This window comes from Bactrocera latifrons, unplaced genomic scaffold (assembly GCF_001853355.1).
Source record: "Bactrocera latifrons isolate USDA-ARS-PBARC rearing strain unplaced genomic scaffold, ASM185335v1 scaffold_14, whole genome shotgun sequence".
Taxonomy (NCBI): Eukaryota; Metazoa; Arthropoda; class Insecta; order Diptera; family Tephritidae; genus Bactrocera; species Bactrocera latifrons.
Genome location: NW_017534852.1, coordinates 1926628 through 1950159, shown reverse-complemented (window position 1 = coordinate 1950159; position 23532 = coordinate 1926628). Strand labels below are relative to the sequence as shown.

General features: G+C 36.3%; 1 protein-coding gene across 1 annotated transcript; it reads right to left on the bottom strand.

The window, feature by feature from the left end:
- Window positions 1–405: 405 nt before the first annotated feature.
- On the bottom strand, window positions 406–23510 carry LOC108965432. Its single transcript, XM_018927847.1, has 10 exons — window positions 23183–23510; window positions 19978–20484; window positions 19589–19913; window positions 17585–18681; window positions 16491–17250; window positions 16334–16422; window positions 2718–2832; window positions 2265–2653; window positions 1924–2198; window positions 406–479 (listed from the first exon to the last, which is right to left on the bottom strand). Exons 2-10 carry the CDS (start codon window positions 20470–20472, stop codon window positions 419–421), a joined length of 3606 nt encoding a protein of 1201 aa, XP_018783392.1. The 5' UTR covers window positions 20473–20484; window positions 23183–23510; the 3' UTR covers window positions 406–418.
- Between the last annotated feature and the right edge of the window lie 22 nt (window positions 23511–23532).

Here is a 23532-nt window from a genome sequence, read left to right as displayed (position 1 = left end):
AATAACTGCATGTAAATATATTTTCTCTAATATTATGTATTTACTGCTGTTATGTGGTGTGTGGGTGTCTAGTAATGTATGTTTGTATGCGTATAATTTTTTATTAAATTCAAATATCAACTCTGAACCTCGAACTTTTTTTAATATTTTTTTGTTTTTCAAATATAATACAATTAATTTTGAGAGTATTTATTTGCCTTTTATTTAATTATTTATATAAGTATGTATGCATGTATGTTTGTATGTGTGTATGTAACTATAAGTATATAATTAAATATAACTTTAATTTATAAGTATATCATTTGCTTTGCTTCATCTTCTTAGGTTTCATTCCATTGCTTTCCAAGACCACCCCAGTACAAGTATTGCAGTATACATTTGTGAATATTTGCTGGTATGTATGTATGTATGTATGGCTTTAGTTGTGATTGTAGGGATTTTGGTTTTTATACCGATGTGCAAGATGCTCGTTAGCTCCACTGTAAATAAAAATGTGCAGATTAGTAAGTATTTAAGTAAGAGCAAATACAAATTAATAAGTTTAGGATTATAACTGGAAGCACGCAGTGAAAATTTAAGGCGTTATATTCACCAAAGAATTTCGAAAAATGGATTTATTTTTTTATTCATCAAATGTGCATACATTTACATAAATGAAAATATTCTCCAAAAAATTTAAGTTGATCCTACAAATAGATTCGGAGACAATAGCACATTTGTCGAAATAAACTGGATCGATCGACTTGAGATTTTCAAACGATCTTCTAAGTTGAACCGTAAGAGGCCCTCCAAACTACTGGCACTTAGCAAAATATATTTCACCGCAATTATAGGTGAATATAATTCTGTCCAATAGATTCACAATTTTTATGGAAGAAGACGAGGTGGAATCATCTTGTCAATTTCTGCTCTATTTCCCGGTGTTTATCAGAATGAGATTTTTTATAGATATTACAAAGAATGAATATCTGTCCAAATGAGATTCGTCATTTTTGTATCAATTCTACGTCTTAATATAACCTAACCTTCTTAGATATTTGCCAAGTAATGATCAAAGGAATAACTTTTGGATACTAATTTCGATTTTTGACTGGCTTAAAGTGAAGTGTAAATTATTTTTACACAAAAACGACTTTTCGTGAAGCCACCTATATCATATGTTGTCTTATTGTATTGTTGTTGCTTTTGGATTGGATTTTCGAGCACAAAAATCTTCCTCCTTCCAAGACACCGTTTTTTCAGCGATCTCCAAGAGATCACTTAAGGGATCAAGGGAATCCAAAAATTTAAAATTTTCGATTTGTATCCGACGGTATTTTACAAACCTATTTCTGAAATGTTTCATACCGCTACAAACATAACGACAAAGAACCAGAGGACATATAAAGAGTGCAACTTCGAAATAAACCAGTATGCTCCTTGTTCGAACTTTTCAGAGAAAAAGTTTCTCTCGACACTGGTAGCTTGATCCAAGTTAGAAATAAACTGACAAAATCTGTAGAAATAGCAGGTTCCGGGTCTCTACTAATAGTAATAGTAATAATCAAAACTTTGTGGAGTAAAAGCTTGTTTAGAAGGGATGCGGAGAGATATTTTGTTTTTCTATAAAGCAAAACTAATTAGTTTCGGATCCATATGTGATTCAGTTTGATAAAAGGCAACGAAATAAGGAAAACCCCTTTGACTTTGAATGGCTCTCAAATATTCGTAAAATTCAATGTTACGACTTAAATGTGTGACACATTATAGTTTAATTATTGAACCATCTTAATACCTCTTAATTTCGAAGTCGAAAAATATAATATCTACATTGCTTCCATTTGTTTGTGTCCAAACTTGATTTTAAACCCCCAATATACTATATTTCTTCAAAGACTGTTTCCAGTTAAATGCCTTTTCTATAGTACTTTCCCACCCACTTACATATATCTCGTAAGCTCTTCAATATCCACCAGCATGGAATCTTGTGAGACATGAAGATCATCCCGTTCCATTAGATTATGCACTAGTGACTCATTTAGCTCTTCAATATGTGTGTGCAGACTATTGACGAGTATTTGCAGTTGCGCTATATTCATATCGGTTAGCATTTGTCGCGAGACACGACGTTTATCGGCGGTCATTTGGACGCCCACTTTGCGCAGCGAAACACGTATGATATCGGTAATCGGTGATACGCGCCGATTTTGTCGCTCAATCTGCAAAGAAGATAGTGGTACCTCAATCTAAACTGTAAATAAAAACTAAATTGAAGTCCAACTTACCTCCATTTGCATGTGAGCCATCTCTTTGGCTTGTGCCAAAGCCATGCGCGCTTCAATCTGCAGCTTGGCTTGCTTGGTGAAAAAGTCACACTCCAAATCCTCACTGCTGAATGCAGACATTGTCGTTTGGAAACTCTGTTGTTTGCTTTGTGAACGTTGCATTTGTTGTTGTGTTTGATATTTGTTGGCCGCAGCCGCCGAGCTGAGTGACGAAATTGTGGCGTGTCCACTACCTGCATATGGGTAGGTGGGTTTGTCGGCCAAGGATATATTAAGTGCACTCATATTATCCACTTGTCTAGCTTTGGATAACTTCGGGCACGTCTCTGAGTCTGAACTATGGCTTTCGGTGTCCGAAGAGGGATCATTTAAGCGACCCAACTGTGCGTCTGTAATGTAATTTAATTTATTGGCTAATAAAAGGTGTGAAAGTAATTTATAGAATCTTTTTACTTGCTAATCTTGACTGTATGCCTGTCTTCCAAGCATTTCGCTCCTTGGATTCCTGATTGTGTTCCTCAGAACCCATAGCCAAACGTCGACGTATTTCTTCCCGATCACTGCGACGCTGCAAGAGGAATTAGGTAAAGATTATGTTGATGCGAAAAAATACAAACAAGTTGAGAATTTTAAAAGAAGTTTGCAGAATAAAATAAGATTTATCTATCTCCCACACACACACATTGTTATTTTAGTTACTTAAGTTCCGGTCTGTAGATCTTTGGAATTACTATATTCAAGAGAGATAACAAATTAACCACATCGTTTTTCCACGAAGTATTTGAGAAAAAGATCGGTGTCTTTTCCCAAACTATTTCAATGAAATTTTTTACTATCATTTTGCACATAACCACCAAATATAAACCAGATACGAGTTAACTTCTGTTTTAAGTGTCATATATCATTCGCGTGGAGAACTGTTCCGTTACCAGTTCTTGGTCGGCTATAAATCCGGATCCATTTCGATTAGGTAGGACAGACTTCCTTGGGATCGGATAAAGCAACAGTCGAAACTGGACTTTCTCTCATAGAAATTCCCTTACAATGGTAACAAGACTAGAATTTATCATGAAAAACTCGTAATGGCTGTCTAATTTAAATACCAGGTTGTTTAATAAGTTTTGTCGTTCGATTAGAGAGAGGGTTGCTACTAGCCCAACTCACTCTTCAGATGAAAGTTTTCAAGCCATTTAGTGTCACCGTGTCACAGTATTTTTTTTTTTTTTTTACAATGAATAAAGTTGAATATCGTGCAGTGATAAGATTCGTATTTTTGGAAGGTGTAGCACCAAAAGAAATTCACGAACGAATGTTAAAAGTGCATAATGATTGTTCACCTACAATTAGAACAGTAGAAAGATGGAATGCTGAATTTAAACGTGGTCGTACAAGCCTTGAAGACAATCCACGTGAAGGACGTCCAAAAAACGCATCAACCCCAGAAATCTTAGCAAAAATACAGGATACGGTTTTGGAAGATCGTCGATTGACTGAGAAAGGTTTTCTAGAGGCTCTACACATCCCATTAGACAGTGTGAATCATACTTTAATTAAATTTTTGGGTTTTAGTAAGCTGTGTCCACAATGGGTGCCGCATTCGCTAACAATGGAACAAACACACATTTGAATGCGATATTTGGAGCTATGGATGAGACTTCGGTTTAACACTATGATCCTAAATGAAAGCAAGAGGCTAAAGAGTGATGTGAACCTGGTTATTCGGCTTCTAAACGAGTTCGTGCCCGGAATTCGGCCAAGAAGGTTATGGCATCAGTCAAGGATGAGAGAGGAGTTTTGTTTGTGAATATGTGGACTGGCAAAAAAAACGAATTCTGAATATTATTGCAACCTTTTGTACTAATTGCAGGAAAAAATTCATGAAAAAAGACCCGGTTTGCAAAAGAAAAAATCATTTTTCATCAGGACAATGTACCATGTCACAAGAGTATTTTGGCTAAAATCCATGAATTAAAGTTCGAATTGTTAAACCATCGACTGAGATACACGAGATTTGGCCCCCGGCGACTACCATTTGTTTCCAGAACTCAAAAAATTTATGCATGGTAAGCGTTTTTCAACTTCAAAAGAAGTGATCATAACAGATGATACTCAAATTCTTGTATAGAAAACCTTTTTATTTGACGAGAAATTTCTGAAGAAATTGTTCAGGTCGAATTACTATATGCATGCAGCAATCATACAAACTGAACGATCGGAATCAAGTCTTTGTATGGAAAGTTTTCTCATTTGACAAAATATCTTCAAGGAATTTGTCATGGCAATGACTATTATCTAAGGCAATGATCCCCGAACATACTATATTGCTCAGACCGGACCACATAGCTTATTGGTATAGCTCACATTGGAACTGACCGATCAAAATCAAAATAAAAACCTTTTATGCTATAAAAAATCTACCTATGAGGGGTATTATAGCTTTGATGGTTTTTTCTTCTTTTATATATGCACGTATTCTATCCTGCCGAGCTGTCTGTTTAGTAAGTATCCATAAACAGGTAGACATTTTGTGTGCGATAAATTTGAATTCTCTATCTCCATATCTATTGCGATAAGCAATGAACAGCATGGTAGAAAGAAACTTTTTTTAAGATTCATATGCGTCTAGTTTTGAATATTATATTGTTTTTGTAATCCAGCGATTTTGTTGTTATCTAGCGATCAGGACTTTCGTCAAACAACTAAAACTTTAGAATATATAGTATAAGTACCGCCAATTTTTTATTTTATTTTTTTTCAAAAACGGTAGCGAGAAATGGAAGCACTGCAGTCAGCTGTGTTTTGTTTACAAACAGATGAGAACGAAATTTAAATTTGTATTTTGATCGTTTAATCAAAACTGTCAGTTTGTAGATTAAAAATGCGTTTGAAAGTAAATTTTTCAGAAGTCTGAGATAAAAAATTGCAAAAAGGCCGTTTTGAGCTTTCAACTCTCAAGATATAAAATATGTGTATGTACGTATGTATATTATAAAAAAAATTTTAAGGTTTTTCGCTTGACATTTGCAAGATTTCTTCTAACTTCTTATATCATAAAAGTCACGAAAATATCGAAAAGTCTACACAATTCCTTCGCCCAACCTACACTATAGCGCTTGCATTCAGCCACATTTGGATCGGTTACGCGTTCAAATTTATCCAACACATCGATGAGAAATTCTGGCTCAATATACGTGCTAAGCTGTGATAATTCCACGAATTTTGTAGCCGTTGTTGTTGTTGTGGGCCTGTAAACGCGCGGAAACATCCATGCGGCGCCATCGACCACATCACTGTCAGTTTGTCCACATTTCCGATATTTTTTAAAACTTTTAAATTTGCACTTAATATCGAAAATTAATTTATCTAACATTTTCGCAAAAATTTAAAAGAACACGCACGTATTAATTTGCAGAAGAACGCACAAAAATAAGGATCGTTTAATAATATTTTGCTTGCAAGGATCTTTCTACTGTTCACGCACACACTCGTTCGAATACTGATTTATGCATTTACTTGTACACATGCCGATGCCGCAAAGACCCCCGGCCAGCAGAAGGTTCATATGTGCTTACACATAACACACACAGGTACTTGATATTGCATCGCATATACTATGTGCCATATGTAAGTGTGTGCGTGTCTAGGCAAAAGTCTTGTCCTTCAAAGGCTCTTTAGAAATCTACCCTGATCTTAGGCTAAAGTTGCACATGCAAGCATACAAAAATAATGCAAAGCCATACATATGTACGAGTATGCAGACAAGTAGGTCGTCTCCAGGGGTGCGCCTGGAACAGATGTTGTTCTTTGTTACAGTATTTCAATCAAGATCGCGCAGCGATTTCATTAAGTTTCTGGATGCTAACAGCAAGAAGGAAGCACTCGATATTCTTAAGATGCTTGGTGTGTATACATACATATTGTACTTGTATATGCATCTGTTTTCGGGGGTAGTTATGTATGTAATTTAAATTAAGCACTTTTACAAATATACATACTTACATATGTATATACAGTGAGTCAAAAAAGTGTTCATTAAAATGATCGTTTTACATTTTATTCATGTAATGATAAATTTTCGATGTTTTTCAAATTTTTGGTGCGATTGCAGATTTCATGCTTTACTTGCTATATATCGAGCGTGATTTTAATAAACGCTACCTCTTAGATCTCTCAAGAATTAACGGTACTTGAAGTGCTTCGTGAACACTTCCGTGGCTGGTGCATTCAGTTCACTTTTCTTGTTTGTTGTAAGCAGTTCTGTGTCAAATTAAGTAATCTATAACACATATACTCACTTTTAAATTGATTTTTAGTGTAATTTTTGATAGGACAAAAAAATGAAACAAGACGTTTTGGAGAGAAAAATTGTGCGAGATATTTAAAAATTTGGTTTCAAAAAATTCGAAAACAGACAAAATTGTCGAAAAACAATGTTAAAAATGATCACGTATCTCCATACGTGAGAATATCCTTAAAACGATTATTGTTATTGGGAGCTATAGAAAATTCGATAGAAGCCAAGAAAAGTTATTTTAGAGATTCTAAATAGTAATGACTGTAACGAAAAAATCTCTTATCCAACGCATTTAAAATCTGTGGACTGTGTTAATTGGACGCAAAGGTGGCCGTCAATGAAGCTTGTTCAAATAACCTCACAAATTTTAATTCACTTAATGCAAAATATGTCACAGATAATGAGTCTTAATATTTTTTATGCTAAGTGCGGGCATATTAAGTGAAACGAGCGATGTCCGAAACAAAAGTCAAAAAAGTGTGCATTTGACTTTAGACATCTTAGTTCCACCTTAACTAAATAAGTATATATATTTAATATTAAATTTTTTAACTTTTTTAAATTTTTTAAATACAATAGAGTTTCTAGAGCTGCTAATACTATTTTTTATAATTTATTTATTTATTTTATTTTATTTATTAAAACAATCTCTTATATAAAGGTAATTAAAAGAACGTTAATATTATGGCAGCTAATAATAAGCCAAACTGAGTAAATTGCTGATCGTGACAAATTAGCAGCTTTTTGGTGAGAAGAGAACGTGTGCCAAATTTTAGAACAATATCTCAAAAACTGAGAGTATATACAGACAGATATGTTCACATCGACTTAGCCCATCACACTGATTACTTATACATATATATATTTCATAGGGTCTGCGACGTTTGCTTTTGGGTATAACAAATATCGCCCCAAATTTAATATACCCTGTTTAGGATATAAGAACTTTCAAACGTTATAAAGTTGAGAGTTGTATGATTAAAATAAAAGTGTGAAACATTCCGGTTTCATATATACATATATACAGTGAGTTCAAAAAGTGTTCATATAGTAAGAAATTCTGCATTGCAGCTGCTCATTGGAAAAATAAGCATTGAAATGAATTTTTTTTTACGAGAAGTAAATTATATTTAATTAAAAACTTTTTAACATAAACAAGCACTTCATTCAATAATCTCTTGTGGCTATAATACATATAAAGTAATACAATTCATGTGAACAATATTTGAACTTAAAGTGGCGATTAAAGTTCAACAACTAATAACTGGTGCGCCGCCTTTAGCTTTTATGACTGCTTTAATACGGTCCGGCATAGAGTTAATTAGATTATCTAAAATTTCCGAAGAGAAGCTGTTCCAAACTCGTTCACCTTGAGTCCAAATTCATCTATGGTTTTTGGTGTTTCGCTTTGAGCAATTAACCGTTTTTTTAGGATTCATACCGAGTCACTCAGCTGGCCACTCCATCATCCGAATTTCGTTATTTTCCAACCAAGATTTTGTAATGCGGGCGGTATGTTTAGGGTCATTGTCTTGCATGTATAATAAATCACCGGGTTCACATCCAAGAATCTTGAAAATAGGGATAAGTGAATCCTCTAGAATGCTAATATAGTCCGTAGCCCTCATTATTCCGTTAATTCAACGCAATTTTCCTACCTTTCCGCCACAGAAACAACCCCACACCATAAGTGAACCACCTCCGAATTTAAGTCTGCGCAGCATATTCCTATCCATGGGACCGCATCGCTTGTCATACCATGTGCAAATGCGTCCATCTGAATTAATACGATTAATTTTCGTTTCGTCAGACAAAATTACTAATTTGAACTGTTCGCTTGTCCAGTTCTTATGTTCTTTCGCAAATTTCATCCTAGCTGCTTTGTTTTTCGCTGACATTAAAGGTTTTTTAATCATTGATCTTGCACACAAATTTAAACTTTTCAGCGACTTTCGAATGGTATTGTTCCATACTCTAGTGCCTAAAGATGAGAACAACACTTTGTTACACCTCCACTGCGTTTTCAGCTGCATCAGTTATGATAAGACGCCGTAAAGTCCTTTCTTTTTCCGGAGTGAGCTTTTTAGGCCTGCCTAACTTTTTGGGTGGTGTGTTAATTTCATCTTGTTTTTTTTATTTTACTGATTACACCGATTGATATTTTACGTTTTTGTGCAATCGCTCTAACTGAAAGCTCCTCCTGCAAGTCCGAACATACAGCTTTTCGCAAAATAAGGTTCAGGTTTTTAGTCATGTCTGAAAATTGAGCAGGCTTGATAAAATACCGATTTTTCGAACTTTAATTTTTGCTACAAACCTTAGTAAATGTGAAATCCTTCGCGCAATAAAATTATTAAAAAATGCTGACAACTCTTATGTACTAACGGAACTATTTACATACCGCATCACACCAGCTCAGAAAGTGTTCACGTGCACTAACGTATTTAAACGATATTTATTCAAATTTAAATAAACATGGAAACCCATCGTAGTGGGCTTTGAAAACTAGAATGTCGATGTCATATAACAACAATAAATATTTCTTGAAGTGATTTCAACAAATTATTCGGATATTATAGCATATAGCTAACATATATCTCATTTAGCAGACGTAGTGAAGGAGTGCACACGAAGACCGTGGAGAGGCGATTCTGCGCTGTTCGCAGCAACTCACACTAACGACTTGGCGTATTTTACGTCGAGATCTTAAATTGAAAGCGTACAAAATACATCTTGCACAAGAACTGAAAATCCAACGATTTCAAGCCATATTTTTTTTCAGCGATTAGGCCATACATCGCATCAATCAATGGTTTTATTGAGAGAACACTTCAGTGATCAGATAATTTCACGTTTTGGAGTGATTGATTGGCAACCACCATCGTGTGATATCATACCGTTGTACCGACTTTTTACTGTGGAGATATGTAAAGTCTAAAGTCTATGCGAACAATCTCGCTTTGATTCAAGTCTTGAAGCAAAAACAGGGCTCAACTCAACGGATGGACCATCTGTTCTTTCACATGATAATAAACATTCCCCATTAAATTTGTTGTTTCTATGTTTTTCCTTTAAAAAAGTAGAGAACCTCGAAATGGACCACAGTTTATGAGAAATACACCTAGGAAGGGTATTACCATTTCAATTTAGTCAAGTTAACAGTTTTTCATGATTTAACCATCATCCGTTAATGCTCATAACGATATAGAGAAAATGTTTACCTTTATTAATAGTTTGTTTGCTACACTTTTGAGAGATGCCTTGTCTTTTCATGCCCGCAGTGTCTCTAATTTCAACTGACGGAAATCAATCAAGGTACAAAATATAATTATTAACATAAAAAGTGGTAGTCATAAACATCATATAATTTTTAACCAATTTTCAAAGTTAATAAATCATCAGGTGTAAACATATTGTGATAGTTTTTCTAACTTAAAAGGAAATCTCATAACAGTCTATTTTGTATCTGACACCTGATATCAAATTTGTGTACGGGTTTCGAGTAGATGAACAAGTTTTCCTCTTAACCTTGATGGAATATACATAATTACACGCGGTAGTAAATATAAATTTTCTTATATAAATACATATATACAGATTAATACTGTTAATTTTCTACATACAGACTTTTCGGTTGATAGCAGCGTTTCTGTTCAGCTTGACTTCCCAACTCAATGTCGGCTTAACCCAAAAACGACGAACACGCTTGTGTTCACTCACATGTACACAGTTATTATATGTACGTACATATGTATGAATTACCGAACGAAAGTTGCAAATATTTATTTCACCGTTGCGAATTGAAAAGGAAATTACAAAAATACTATATTCAGTTTTCTTTTTTTTCCGAATCACAAAGAAGATAGCTCTTAAAGTGGCGTCAAAAAATATCAAATATCTATTGAATAGTAATGCGAGGTAAAAAACGAGAGCTTTTGTTGTTGTGAAGCGTTGTACTACAATAATAATATTTCGGTCCTTAATATCCTATGACAAATATGAGCGTGATCTGTCAATCAGTTTGTTTACAACAGCTGCTTAAGTCGGTACAACTCAGTAGTGCGTTGCGATTTTTACAAAGGCAAAAAAAATTGAGCAAAGATTTTGTTTCAAGTTTTGCATTTCTAACCAAATTTCGTGTGCGGAATCATTGCGAATGTTGGAAAAGGCTTACGATGATTCAGTTGTATCAAAAACACAAGAATACAAGTGGTACAAAGCCTTGAAAGACAGTCTAAAGAACATTGAACGTTTGAAGTTTAATTTTTTTCAAAAAAAATACCATAAACTAGTCTCTTTGACCTTGCTGTAATTCCAAACCCACTTTCACGGAGAGCTTTGTAACTGCGGATGTCAACAATCATCGCAATGGTGAGAAAAAAACGAGCCGAAAGACACAAAGACACTTCAAGGTTATGCTCATTGTTATTTTCGTGGTTTGGTGCATCTTAAATGTGTTCCGGAGGGACAGACGGTCAAAAAATAGTTCTATTTGGCCGTATTGAGGCATTGCGTGAGAAGAATAATTCACGGGTTTTACATGATGATAATAGACCACCCCATCGACCCACTACCCCCTTTAAAGCTAAATACGCAATGAATCAACCACCGTGTTCAGCTAATTTGGCTCGGTGTTATTTTTTATTGTTCCCCAAACAGAAATTTCCGCTCCGTGGAACCCGTTTTCAGTCGATCGAAGAGATAAAACAAAATTCGCTGAAATAGCTGAAGGCCATCCCAAAAAGTTCGTATGAAAAGTGCTTCGAGGACTGCAAAAATCGTTGACATATATAAGTGTATTACATCTGTTGGGGATTACTTTTATGCTTGATTTACAATCCCGGGTAATTTGTATGTATCAACATTTAAGACAGATATCTCTTAGACTGGCAGAAGGACAGCCAAATATCCGGAAAACTTCTACTTTCGTCATCCTGATAATTATGGATATATGGGATCTATAACTATATTGCTTTGCCAAGAGATGGTGTAAGAATACCTTAACCGAAAGCTATCATATTTTGGTGAAATTTTATTGTGGTTATCGTCTAGTTGAGCGAATACACCAAAAGTGATTTGCATGTTTTAAAAGTCGTGATTTTGAGAAAAAAACTAAGAACGTCCAGGACAACCAAAACATTTGGAGATAATACATTGCTATAGGTACATTGCTTGATAAAGATTACTGCCAAAAGCAAGAAGAGCTCGCAGTATCTTTAGGTGCCATTAGAATTCAAACCAAGAGACGTTAAAAGACTTTGATTTAAAGATTTTGGTATGTTACAAAGGCTGTTTGAACGTTAAAAAAGTCGTTTTTGCATCGGATTGTGGCTGATGATGAAAAATGGATTCAGTACAGCAATCCTAAAAGCAAAAAATAATATAGGAAACCTGGTCAACCACCCCTCAACGGCAAACCGAACATCCATAACACTCTGTATCTTTTGAAACAAGAGGTTGCCGCCCAGAATTCGGGACTAAACACGTGACCAATAGTTTTCCATCATGACAACGTTCCACTAAATCTTACATGACCGGTTAAAAACTATTTGGAATACAGCGGCTAGAAAATCAAGCATCAGTCGCCTTATAGCCCAAACCTTCCTCTTTTAACTGCCATTCTTCCCCAAGAGGCTACTTATTTGTCAGAACCGTCAATATCGAACAACTATATCATGTATTTGAAAAGATATCTTCACACAATTTGACAAGGAATAATTTCGAAGGTAACATTACAATCTTTGAAAAAATTGTTCACATCGAAACACCATTGCATATACATACATAGCTGTCATACAAATTGATAAGCCCATAGCATATACAGTATGTACTACTGTGAGGAAAAAATAGTAAGACTTTATTCATAATTTTAAGTTCTTAATTTATTCTTCAGATTCTATGATGTCCCCCCCAAAGGCCCTAATACACTTGTGCCAAAGTTTTTTTGTTTTTTTTTTCAATCTTCGAACAGAATTTTGCCGAAAACCTCACGAAGAATCAGTGCAGTATACGTGGGTGTATTATCGTGGCGCAAAAAAAAAAGAGACTCAGATAGTATTCCTTTTGTGCCAGTCGGAAGGAATTCAGACTGCACCACACCTCGTTAATCGAAGAAAACTGTCAACATAACCTTTGTTTTTGACCTGCTTTGAAGTGGTTTTTTCGGCTTCGGCTCACCTTTGCCACGATATTTGGCCAATTGATCGCAACAGAAATTTGATTTCGCACATAAAATTTAATGCAGTTCTTCAGAAAGTTTAGCGTATACTAAACACTACTGATTATTTTGATGTGACATTTGGCACAGATGTTAATGACAGTTATACCGACCTTGAAAAGAAACTATTTCGACGAATGCGGCTTCATGCGAGAATTAAATTAAAAAGTCTTACTATTTTTTGAACGCAGCTATACAAACTGATAAATCCAAATAAAGTTCTCGTATGACAAACTTTTTTATTTAACGAGAGATCTTCTCAAAATCTAGCAAGAATTATTGTCCGTAGCAGCGCAACAATATTTGAAGAATTTGTCCAAATCGGACCACTACATATAGCTGTCATATAAACCGATCAAAATTAAGCTCTTGTATGCAAACTTCTTTATTGGGGAAGTGTATTCTAACTTCAGTGCTGTAACGTTTTTTCTTGTTCTCATAATTATTTATTTCATAAATTTTTTTTATAACATATTTTTTTTTATTTCATAAATTTGTTGAATTCTCGGAAAAGAGCAATTAATTTTTCCATTATGACTTCACTTTCTGCAATATTTTGTAACTTTTTGTTTTAGAGCACATTGTTTTTGCTTTCGTAATTAATTTCAATTTTATTTTCCACCGCTGCTTTGTTATATTTTTGTATTTTATATTTGCTTTCGCAATCATTACCTTCTCAGACCAATTATCCGCCGCTGTGTTATTTACAATGGACGTGAACAATTCAACGGTGTCGACACTTTCGTTTTCGTCATAACACAGCGTATACAAATCAAACACAAAACGCGAATCCTTTTTATAGTGGCGCCGCTTTTGTGGCACTGGTAGTGAGCTAAAATCATTATCGCCATCGAAATCCATGACTGAGGAGCGTGTTAAACAAGGTTTCCACGCAGTAAATTAACGCCTTAATAAATTTATTTATTTTTTTCACTTTCTATTGCGCGTTAAAAACAGTTATTTCGTTTGCTTTTCACACAACTTCGGAGTTTACTTTTACTTATTTAACTTGTTTTTAATAAAATGCGCTGAAACACTTGTTTCAAAACAATTTTTTTTTTTAATATTTTCACATTTTTGTTGTTCTTGTTTTTTGCTTTGTTTGCATATATTACACTCATTTATATATTATTTTAAACTTCATGCTACAGTTAGCCTGGAGCAGCGCTATGATTCATGCTAGTAACGTAGTCAAACTGTCTAAGATGCTTCGACGCTAGAGTACACAGAGCGCGCGGTTAAAGCGACCGACCCACTAAACCGACGTCTTGAACCCAAAGTTAACACTGCCGTGGGGTTGCGAAAGTTAAGCTGCCATGCCACAAGCATGCGCCAAGCCACAATACACCAGCTGAATGACTAGAGAGCAACTGTTGCAGCAGCAATAAATTTAGCAGAAGCGACACAGCACAACAAAGAGCCATAAACCAATTCAGTCGACGCAGTCGCTCAAGCAATAATTTTTGCTAAACTTTATATCGTTACTATGTGTGAGTGTGTGTGTGTATAAAATTTGGAGTCAGCGGTGGCAGTGAATCGTTGCGAATGGTTTAGTTCATCGCTTGCTTTGACTTGGCCGTCTAACTGAGCGCCAGTTTGCCCACTTTGCTGACTACTAGTCAATAGACTGGCGGCTGGTGGCTGGCTTAGTGACGTTGTGCCATCCAGCAGCTTCGCAAATGAAAGCAAATCATGTGCACAAGTCGGCGAACAAAAACAAAAATTATGAACAGGTAAATCGTTATTAAAAATTATAAATGTTTATGTACTTCACAAATACTATGTTGACAAAGTACACTGAGAAAAATAAACAAACTAACAGTGCATATTAGGATAGGTAAAAATAGTATCGTAATAATTTTTTGTTAGCGAGTTTTTAGGTTCATGAAAGAAAAACAGATATAAGCCTAATATAATTTTTGATTGATCAGTTTGTATGACAGCTATATGCTATAATAGCCCGATCTGTACAATTTGTTCGAAGATTATAGCGTTGCCTTGGACAATAATTCCTACCGAATTTAGTGAAGATATCTTGTAAAATAAAAGAATTTTCCATCCAAGGCATTAATTTTGATCGTTCAGTTTTTATGACAGGTCTACAATATAGTGGTTCGATATCGGCGGGTCCCACAAGTTAGCAGGGTTTTGAGGAGAAAAGAATGCGTACACAATTTCTGGGCGATATCTCAAAAACTAAGGGACTGGTTCGCGTAAATACAGTCAGACGGACGGAAGGACAGACGGAGATGGCTAAATCAGTTAATAGACATTTGATAGGGTTTCCGACGTTTCAACAACTGACTAGATATTCACCATACGTCAAATCTTGGAAAAAAGTATGGACAGACGCATCTCTTCATCGATTTCATAGCTGCTTTACACAGCACGAAAAAGTGCTAGCATTAAGCATATTTGTCTGAGTTTGGTATCCCTGCAAATACGGCTGTGTAAACTGACATTGAGCCATACCGTAAGCTCTTTTAGGATCGAAAAGAGTTCCGAACAGTTCCATACTAAACGAGCTTTCAGACAAAGCGAATATCTAGCTTGCGACTTTTTCAGTCTACTCCTGGAGAAAATAATTCGAGCTGCAGGGCTGAATAGAAAGGATACTATTTTTTATACAAGTTTACAGCTGCTGGCATACACCGATGATATTGAAATCATTGGCCTTAACCACCGCGCCGTTAGTCAGCTTTTTCCAGACTTGATAAAAAACGAAGAAAATGCGTCTAGAATGAAGGAGGGCAAAACGAAATTTCTCCTGTCATCTAACAAACAGTCGTCGCACTCGCGACTAGGCTCCCACGTCACTGTTGACAGTCACAACTTTTACGTTTTAAATAACTTCGTCTATCTTGGAACCAGCATTAACACCAACAATAATGTTACCCTCGAAATCCAACGCAGAATAACCCTTGCCAACAGGTGCTACTTCGGACTGAGAGAATAAGCGCGTGACTGAGTAGGCAATTGAGAAGAAGTAAAGTCCGCTCTCGATGAACAAAAAACAAACCCGCCAAGTCACACATGACTAGTGCAGAGACATGAACATCTCATGAGTTATGGTTCAGCGAATTAAGAGACAGCGGCTACGCTGGCTAAGTTATGGCGGCAGAATGGATAATAACCCTTCGGCTCCAAGAGTTTTCGACGGCAGTCCGTGGATTATAAGCTATTGACAAACTTATTATAAAACTCTTTCTTCTTCTTATAAAAAAATCAAGAGCTCCAAAATATTGTATTAAGTTAGGTTAGATTAAATGGTCAATCCTAATAGGGATCTCACTTGGACAGTTTATAACTCCGATCAGTTATGGTAACTAGAACTCCTATAAAATTGATCATAAAGACCCTCATAAATCGTCAAAGCGCATTTATCCTGTCACAAATTTGTAAAGGCGACTAATATCAGCATGGCTATGTCTAGAATACTGCCGAGATGTTTCAACCTGTCTTGCAAGGACTGTGACCAGACATCCAAACGAATCTGATAATGAAGCAGTTTGATGCTATACTATACTATGTAAATAAAATATATAATATGCCACTCACCTTTTTCTCAATCTCTTTAGCCAGTTTAAGATGCTGCTGCAAGGTTTCCATATCGAAATCTCCACCAATTTTATAAGCATCAAACAAATCTGTAAATAAATGACAGCTTATGACTGTGATCCTTCGCATAAAAGCACACCGTGCAAAGCTCACTTACCCAAAGCACTTGGTGAAGCCAAATCAGTGCTTGCGCACTTGCCGCCATGATTTTTCACCGAGTTCTTCAAATACTCCGCCCAAGCGGACATTTTCGTATAACGGCTGTTGCTTAAAATTAACTCCTTATTGCTAATCAACTGTTGATATTGATGCATTTCGGCTTCCTCACGACGGCGATTCGCATTTTCTTCGCTGTTTCTTGAGCTACCACCCATATTGGTGCGCTTCGAACTGAAAAAACGACTGGTAAATCCCGTTTTTGAGTGATTACGTCCAATCTTGCTGCCACCTGACGCTTTAGTGGGCTTCTCTGATTTCTCATGATTTTGCCCCGCGGATTTTCGCATGTTACGTGCGTTTTGCTGACAACGCTTGTACTCAATGGCTACGGGCGGTAGCTGACGCTCATCATAAGAAGCTTTTTGGTATTTGGGTCGCATTTGTGCGCTACTTGTATTGCTAACGGTGCTTACATCCGTAACATCATCTCGCTCTCTTTGACTATTGCATTCCCGCTCTTTGGCGTGACATGCATTTATTTCTTCCGAATCGCCGCAACGTCCATACGACCAGTCAACCGCATTATTGTCCTCCATAAAGTCCATTGTTGGATCATGTCCTCCAATCTTGTTAGCCGTTTCTGTTTCTGCTTTCGCTTCAACTTCGGTGGTTTCATCTTCTTTATTTTGTTGTAGTGCCGTTACATATTTATCGGAGTCAATAAGATCTTTTGCGCTCGAAAGCATCGCATCCGATACCTGAAAAAATTTACAGGTTTTTAATGTTAAGGTTTATTAATATAATGACAAATGACAAAGAAAGACGATACGAGCGAATTAGGCGATTGAACTTCTCTGAAGCGACGGAAAGCTAATGACAGCCGCAGCTTTTATGAACTGTCGCTTGTAATATCTCAGGGTTTAATTAATTAATTAATTAATTATTTAGGTCCGACAGTAATATAAAGTGTTTTGTTATAAGGTTTAAAGATATTGGAAAATTTACGATGGTTTGTATGTTAATTTTCAAAGAAAGTCATATTGAAAAGTTCTCCACCCATTTAATACTTCTGGAGACCGCAATTTTCATTACCTTCTCAATTGGCTGTGGCTGCCCGACCTCATTATCGTCTTCGTTTCCTTCATCATTGGTTTCAACCAAACGCCTGTAGCCGCTGACCAGAAGGCCAAATTCTCTTTCCACCTCCTGCTCGAAATCGCCAATTATGTCCACTGGTGTTATACCATAGCCCACACCGTCCTCTTTACCGTTATCATGGGAACGCACTGGCGTTGTAGCATTGCTACGACGCTCACTGGGTACGTCCTTTTGCACCTCTTTTCTTTCCAATTCTCGCTTTTCCACGGAATTGTCGATGCGGGCAATTTGGTTGAAATCTTCAAAAGCCGTTTCGGTGCGTTTACGCAGTGGTTGTGGACTTACACCGCGCAATAGATCCGGACGATTCTCCTTCTTCGAAAGTTCTTCTACGCGTAAATTAGAAGAATTCTTCAATAAAATGTCTGGTGTGGTGCCATACACCTGCTGTCTCTCATCGGAGATTTGTGCGACTAATCGACACTTCTGATCACAACGAAAAGCAAAATTGTCCGCAGAGTTTATAATATAGGCATCGGAGTAATTATCGGGCACATTCAAAGTGAGCAATTGTCGTAAGTTATCGTGCAATTCGTTTGCGATCAGTGCGCCCAATTTGCTGTGTTGCTCTTGTTGATGTTGCTGTTGTTGCTGGAGCTCATCGCTGCTCATATGCTGTGTGGTGGCACTATTGCTGTTAGCATCGGTATAAACTGTTAGGTTAGGTTGTGGTTGCCGCTGCCTTTGTTGCTGTGCAATGTCTGTAGATTGCTGACTCTCGACTTGTGCTCTCTTGTGGCTGCTGTTGCTGTTGCTATTGTTATTGTAGATATTCAGTTTCGTATTCAACTCTGCCTGCTGCTCCTCGCTGGGCAGATCTTCACAACTGTCGGCGCTCAACTCCATTTCACATTCGGACATATCACTGTCATACGAATCGGATGGTGTACAACCGATGAAATGTTCAGAGAGTGTGTGCGCTAAATGTTGAAATCCAGGATAGTTCGGATTGATTATACCACGCGGAAAGTAGGAGCGTTGTGGTGTGCTCAAAGAGACGCTCGATGAAGTTGGTGATGTCAGATATTCATCTGAAATGGAATAATGGAAAAATTTATAATTTTATACAAAATTATATAGTGGATTTTATAGGAGACTTATCTGCTATACATATATGTATGTACATAATCCTCTCATGAACATTATTTTGAGAGGTGTCTTCTGAGTGGCTTGGGTGCACCTTATAATTGTAATCTGCCAATAAATAAATGGCCCGATATTGAAGTTGGTTCTACGTATTGAACAAAAAGTTTACATGTGTTCACTAACTGAACTTCCCACCAAACCGTTTCAACGATAAAATAATTACCCAAATCTTCAAGCGATCCCGAGAATGTAAGTTAGGTTAGATTATGTTTTCCGAAAAGGAAGAAGTCGCACCGTGACATATCAGGTGAAATGTTAATGGTTGAAAGTGATTAATGGTTAAAATGTGATTTTTGGTCAAATAATCGGTCCCCGATGTCCATCGAATGTTGGATTCTGAGCAATTTTTGGTAGTCCGTCAATTTGTGCGGAACAAATCATGCAAAATGTTGGGACCAAATGCGATAAATCGATGTTTTGGAGATGTTCAATTCCATTTCCATGAATTTCAATGATAGAGATAGCAGATTCTAACGCACTAGTCGACATATAGATGCCGAAACCAGGGGGCCCGAGATTCAAAAAGTCCTGTTTAATTTGGAACACAGCTTGTAAATTGGAAAAGAAAGTTGTGACTGGAAGATCGGTATGAATTAATTCATTTAGGTAACCATTTGAAGGTTAGTTAAATGTTGCTTTACAGCGAGATAACAAAATCACTAAATGTGGATTCAAATGGTATTGTGAGACCTTGGTCGGATATAGACACGCGTTTTCCTAGACCCCAGTTCCGGGAGAGCAATGAAGTACATCATACATATGTACATATATGTTTAAAGATTATCAGCTTACCTAAATCATCATTGTGCTGTTCGACATTTGATTTTTGATCGCGTTCGTTACACAAATCCAGCATTGACTCGTCGTTATAATAATTTTCGGAATCGTTCACATTTCCGACGGAACACTCCTCAGTCGAAACTATTGGCCTTACTTGTTGCTGATGATTTGAATTTGGTTCATTAACGGTAATGTTCATATCCTTTTTCATCTCGTTGTTATAATCGATGTGGCAATCGCTTTGACTCACATCTCTAACTGCGCTAGTGTTATAATTATCGCTCTGTTGCACCACAGAGTTCGTAACGGAACTAGAGTTGGCGAATTTTGTTGCACGCTGAAATAAAAAATGTTTTCAAAGTATATAAAATATTTAATTTAACAGTAAATCAAAAACATACATTGATTTTTTCGTAGTCATCCAAAGCGATTGCGGCACGATTAACATAAACCTCCTGGAATCCCTTATAGGCACTATTGCTATTACCACCGTAATTCTCTAGATAATTTTGTGTTTGTGGATTCGTTCGTTGGTAGTATTCCTCATATCTGCTGCCGACCAACGCAGGATTGGTATATTCATACGGCACTGCCAGGGAAGAGCTCAATGCACGTTGCACAAACTCATCGGCCGAAGAGGTATACACTGAGTTGTCACTAAACTGAGCACTAGGTAAGTAATCGAAGAAACCGGTAGACGTGGCATTCACTCCATTCGCCGTCCAGTTCTTATTTAACTCTTTACGTTCCGGTTGTAAAGAGCGTAAGGACTCCTCCGACGATGCGCTTGTTGTCAGTTGTTGTTGTTGCTGTTGTTGTAGTGTAGTTGGGTTATTAGAGTTGTGCGTGAATTGTGCAGCATTTCCAGCTGTTAATGTGATGTCGGGAACTCGCATAACGCTCGTGATCTGTAAACAAAAATTATAATTTACTTATTGCCAAAAATTTAATCAGAAAGTAATTTGGAATTATTCGTAAGGAGGTTACAATGATTTTAATTCGTGTGCTAATTAGCTAACTGTGTTTATTTATTAAGTATTAAGGTTTCTACGAAAACATCATGGCAGAAATTTCTTTTTGCAGATGTTCGATGGAAGACATCAAGAGGCATCCTGTTGTAGTCCGGAGTGCTATGTTCGATCATGTCTGCAGCTTCCTCTTCTGAGTTTCACTGCGTCTAAGCGACTAGATTGGTGCGGCGTAGTTAAGAACCGTTTGCCTTGTATATTGCCCCACGTCCTGCCGGCTAGCGACTTGGAGATTTTGTTTGGCTTTTGTACTTTGGCAATACAGTCCGAATTTTAACGCCATCGACTTCAGTATTAAGGTCAATTCTGTACTTCTTGTTGCAGCGAAGAAGCGAGATCCTGAACATCGAAATAGTACGCATGATTTTCGACCGCTCAGGTAGTTCATAGTCCATCTCTTTAACTCTGGAGGGAGCGTGGATTGGTCGATGTCCTCAAGTAGCATTGTGGATCGTTCTCTCAAAGGATAGTTTTTGGTTGAGACTTTGATCTATATGGGCATTTATATGGCTAAGTGATGTGGGGGTGCTGAACACATTGCGGAAGCCATACTGGTGGTAGCAAGGCTTCCAGTGTTTTCACTACTGAGGAAAGGAGATTTATTGAGCGATAATACCCTTTGTTGACGGGTGTCCCAGATTTCAGTAGTGGGACCATTCTTCCGATTTTCCGCACATCGGGTATTTGAAGAGTGGTCAGATTGAGAACCTTGATGCGATAGCTTACTCCCTTGGTACTTTAGCATTAGCCTGTTTATTCCATCAGGGCCAATTGATTTAAAGAATTATGCTTTGTTAACGGCAATCTTCTCATTGGTGAAAGTAAGTGGTGCGTAGTCTTTTCACATTTTGCGCAGTTGTAGGGTAACACAACAACAGGCAAAGCCAGTCTACCGAAGGGTGCAGTGTGAACTGCAGGCTAAAAAAGCTCGCAAACTTTTTCGGGTCAGAAGATGTATGCCCATTGAATTGAATTTCAACTCTGTCATCATGTCTCTTTAAGTTAGACAAAACCTTGAACCTTGACTTCCATTTTGTCCGCTTATGGAGCTTTACCAAGAGTTATCTAATTCCCGTTTGTGTGGTAAGGTTCAGGTAAGTTATCATCGAGATCACTTAATGGTTGTCGTGGAATCGAATCAAGCTTTTAGTAGTTTTTATTAGAACCGCTATATGGCGAGTCGACGGTTTCAACCATTTTTACATTGTTACATTCTCTAGAAGTTTGTATAATATTTGCTTTAGGCGAATTTAGTTGTTGCTTCAGTGGTTTATGATATATGTACAATAAACCTATTCTACAGCGGGACCACGCCAATTTTCTCAAACTGCGAACCCCTGTACCAAATTACAGTTCTATATCTTAACTTAGTGCTTAGCTATTGCATTTTATAAGTTTTCGATTAATGGCGTTTTGTGGGCATAGCAGTGCTCCGATTACGTCCATCTACAAACTTGATCTTTATATTTTTATAGGGAAGTATCAAATTACAGCTTGCATGGACGGACGGACAGACAGTCACTCGGATTTTAACTCATTTCGTTTTCCTGATGAACAAAACTATTATACACCGAAGCGACATGTTTTCTCAATTTTTAATCCAAGATGTTTGGAACTAAAAATTAAGCTCAACAAAATCAATTTATATCCTAAATTAAAAAATTAAATTTTCAATTTTTGGTTCCAAAAATCTTAAATTAAAATTTAGATTTTTAATAAAAAATTTTATTTATAAACCAAACTTTATTGTTATTATATTCATTTAAAATTATTATATTTAAGCAACACTTAAACAAGTTTATATACATGCACACAATTACTCGCCTAAAATTTACCTTTGAGTCATAATGGTATGACAAAGTATGATAAATTCTTATATGGATGAATAAAGCTACGTGCCTATATGTAAATAATATATGTGTTTGTACACCAAATGTTTGTCTAGTATATTTTACGGAAGGACCCTCAAAAACGCCTTATACTTGTCAAACTTACTTATATTCGTATGTAAATAATAAACAATCACTTTGAAAAATGAATAACTTCTTTGAAATTATTTCTTCGTACTTAAGTGGGCTGAAAGTAATTTGAGACCTCAAGTAATTCGCTTAAACATACATATATACTCGTACATATATATGTAATTGCAACAAGGTTCATGTATGCAAATCGATTTTACAACGGAAGCCTACTAGTGATCAACAGCACTCAATGTTAAAAACCAAAGAAATTTTTGTTTAAAACTGGCTTATAACATTATATATTTGATGCTTATAATACATATGTACCATATAATACGCTTAAAAACATTTCAATATAATTAAAAAAAGATTATTGCTGCTGCATATATAATAATAATTAACTTTAAGTAAATTCAAATTTATATGATTATACTCAAGGTATACATTGTATTGTAACTTACTTTCAGTTATTTACAAAAATAATATAATTAGCAAGCACTTCGAATAATGTTACATTATTTTTCTCAAAAAATCAATAAACAGCACTTAGCAGGATACTGGTTTTGATTCACTATCCTTGCTGTATGTAAGTTGGCAATCTTTTCAGCAACACATACCGTTTTTTGTGTAACAACGTGCGTTTTTATTTACTGCTGTGACGTACAGGAATTGTTTTATGCAAACTTTATGCCCATATTATTTGAATATCACATGCTGCACGTTGAATTTTCAAACGAATTTATATTTTATTACAACTCACACCCTTTATGAATAATTGATTTTTACTTTCGTTTTCCATCGGCGTACTAAATGACAACCAGACCGATTACCGCCCCGGACTATGGTGTTTTAACTATTTGCAGAGATATGCGCTGAATGACACATTCGGTCTGAAGTCGCTGATTGGAATTTAAACCCTCAATTTCTCTATGCGCATGTGCATCACAGTGGCATTTGTGACAAGTCG

Coding starts and splice junctions, on each gene's coding strand:
- LOC108965432 (XM_018927847.1), bottom strand. CDS start 20,472: ATGCGAGTTCCCGACATCACATTAACAGCTGGAAATGCTGCACAATTC. Junction 2,654..2,717: donor CATACAGTCAAGATTAGCAA/GTAAAAAGATTC, acceptor ATTACATTACAG/ACGCACAGTTGGGTCGCTTA. Junction 2,199..2,264: donor TGGCTCACATGCAAATGGAG/GTAAGTTGGACT, acceptor TCTTCTTTGCAG/ATTGAGCGACAAAATCGGCG.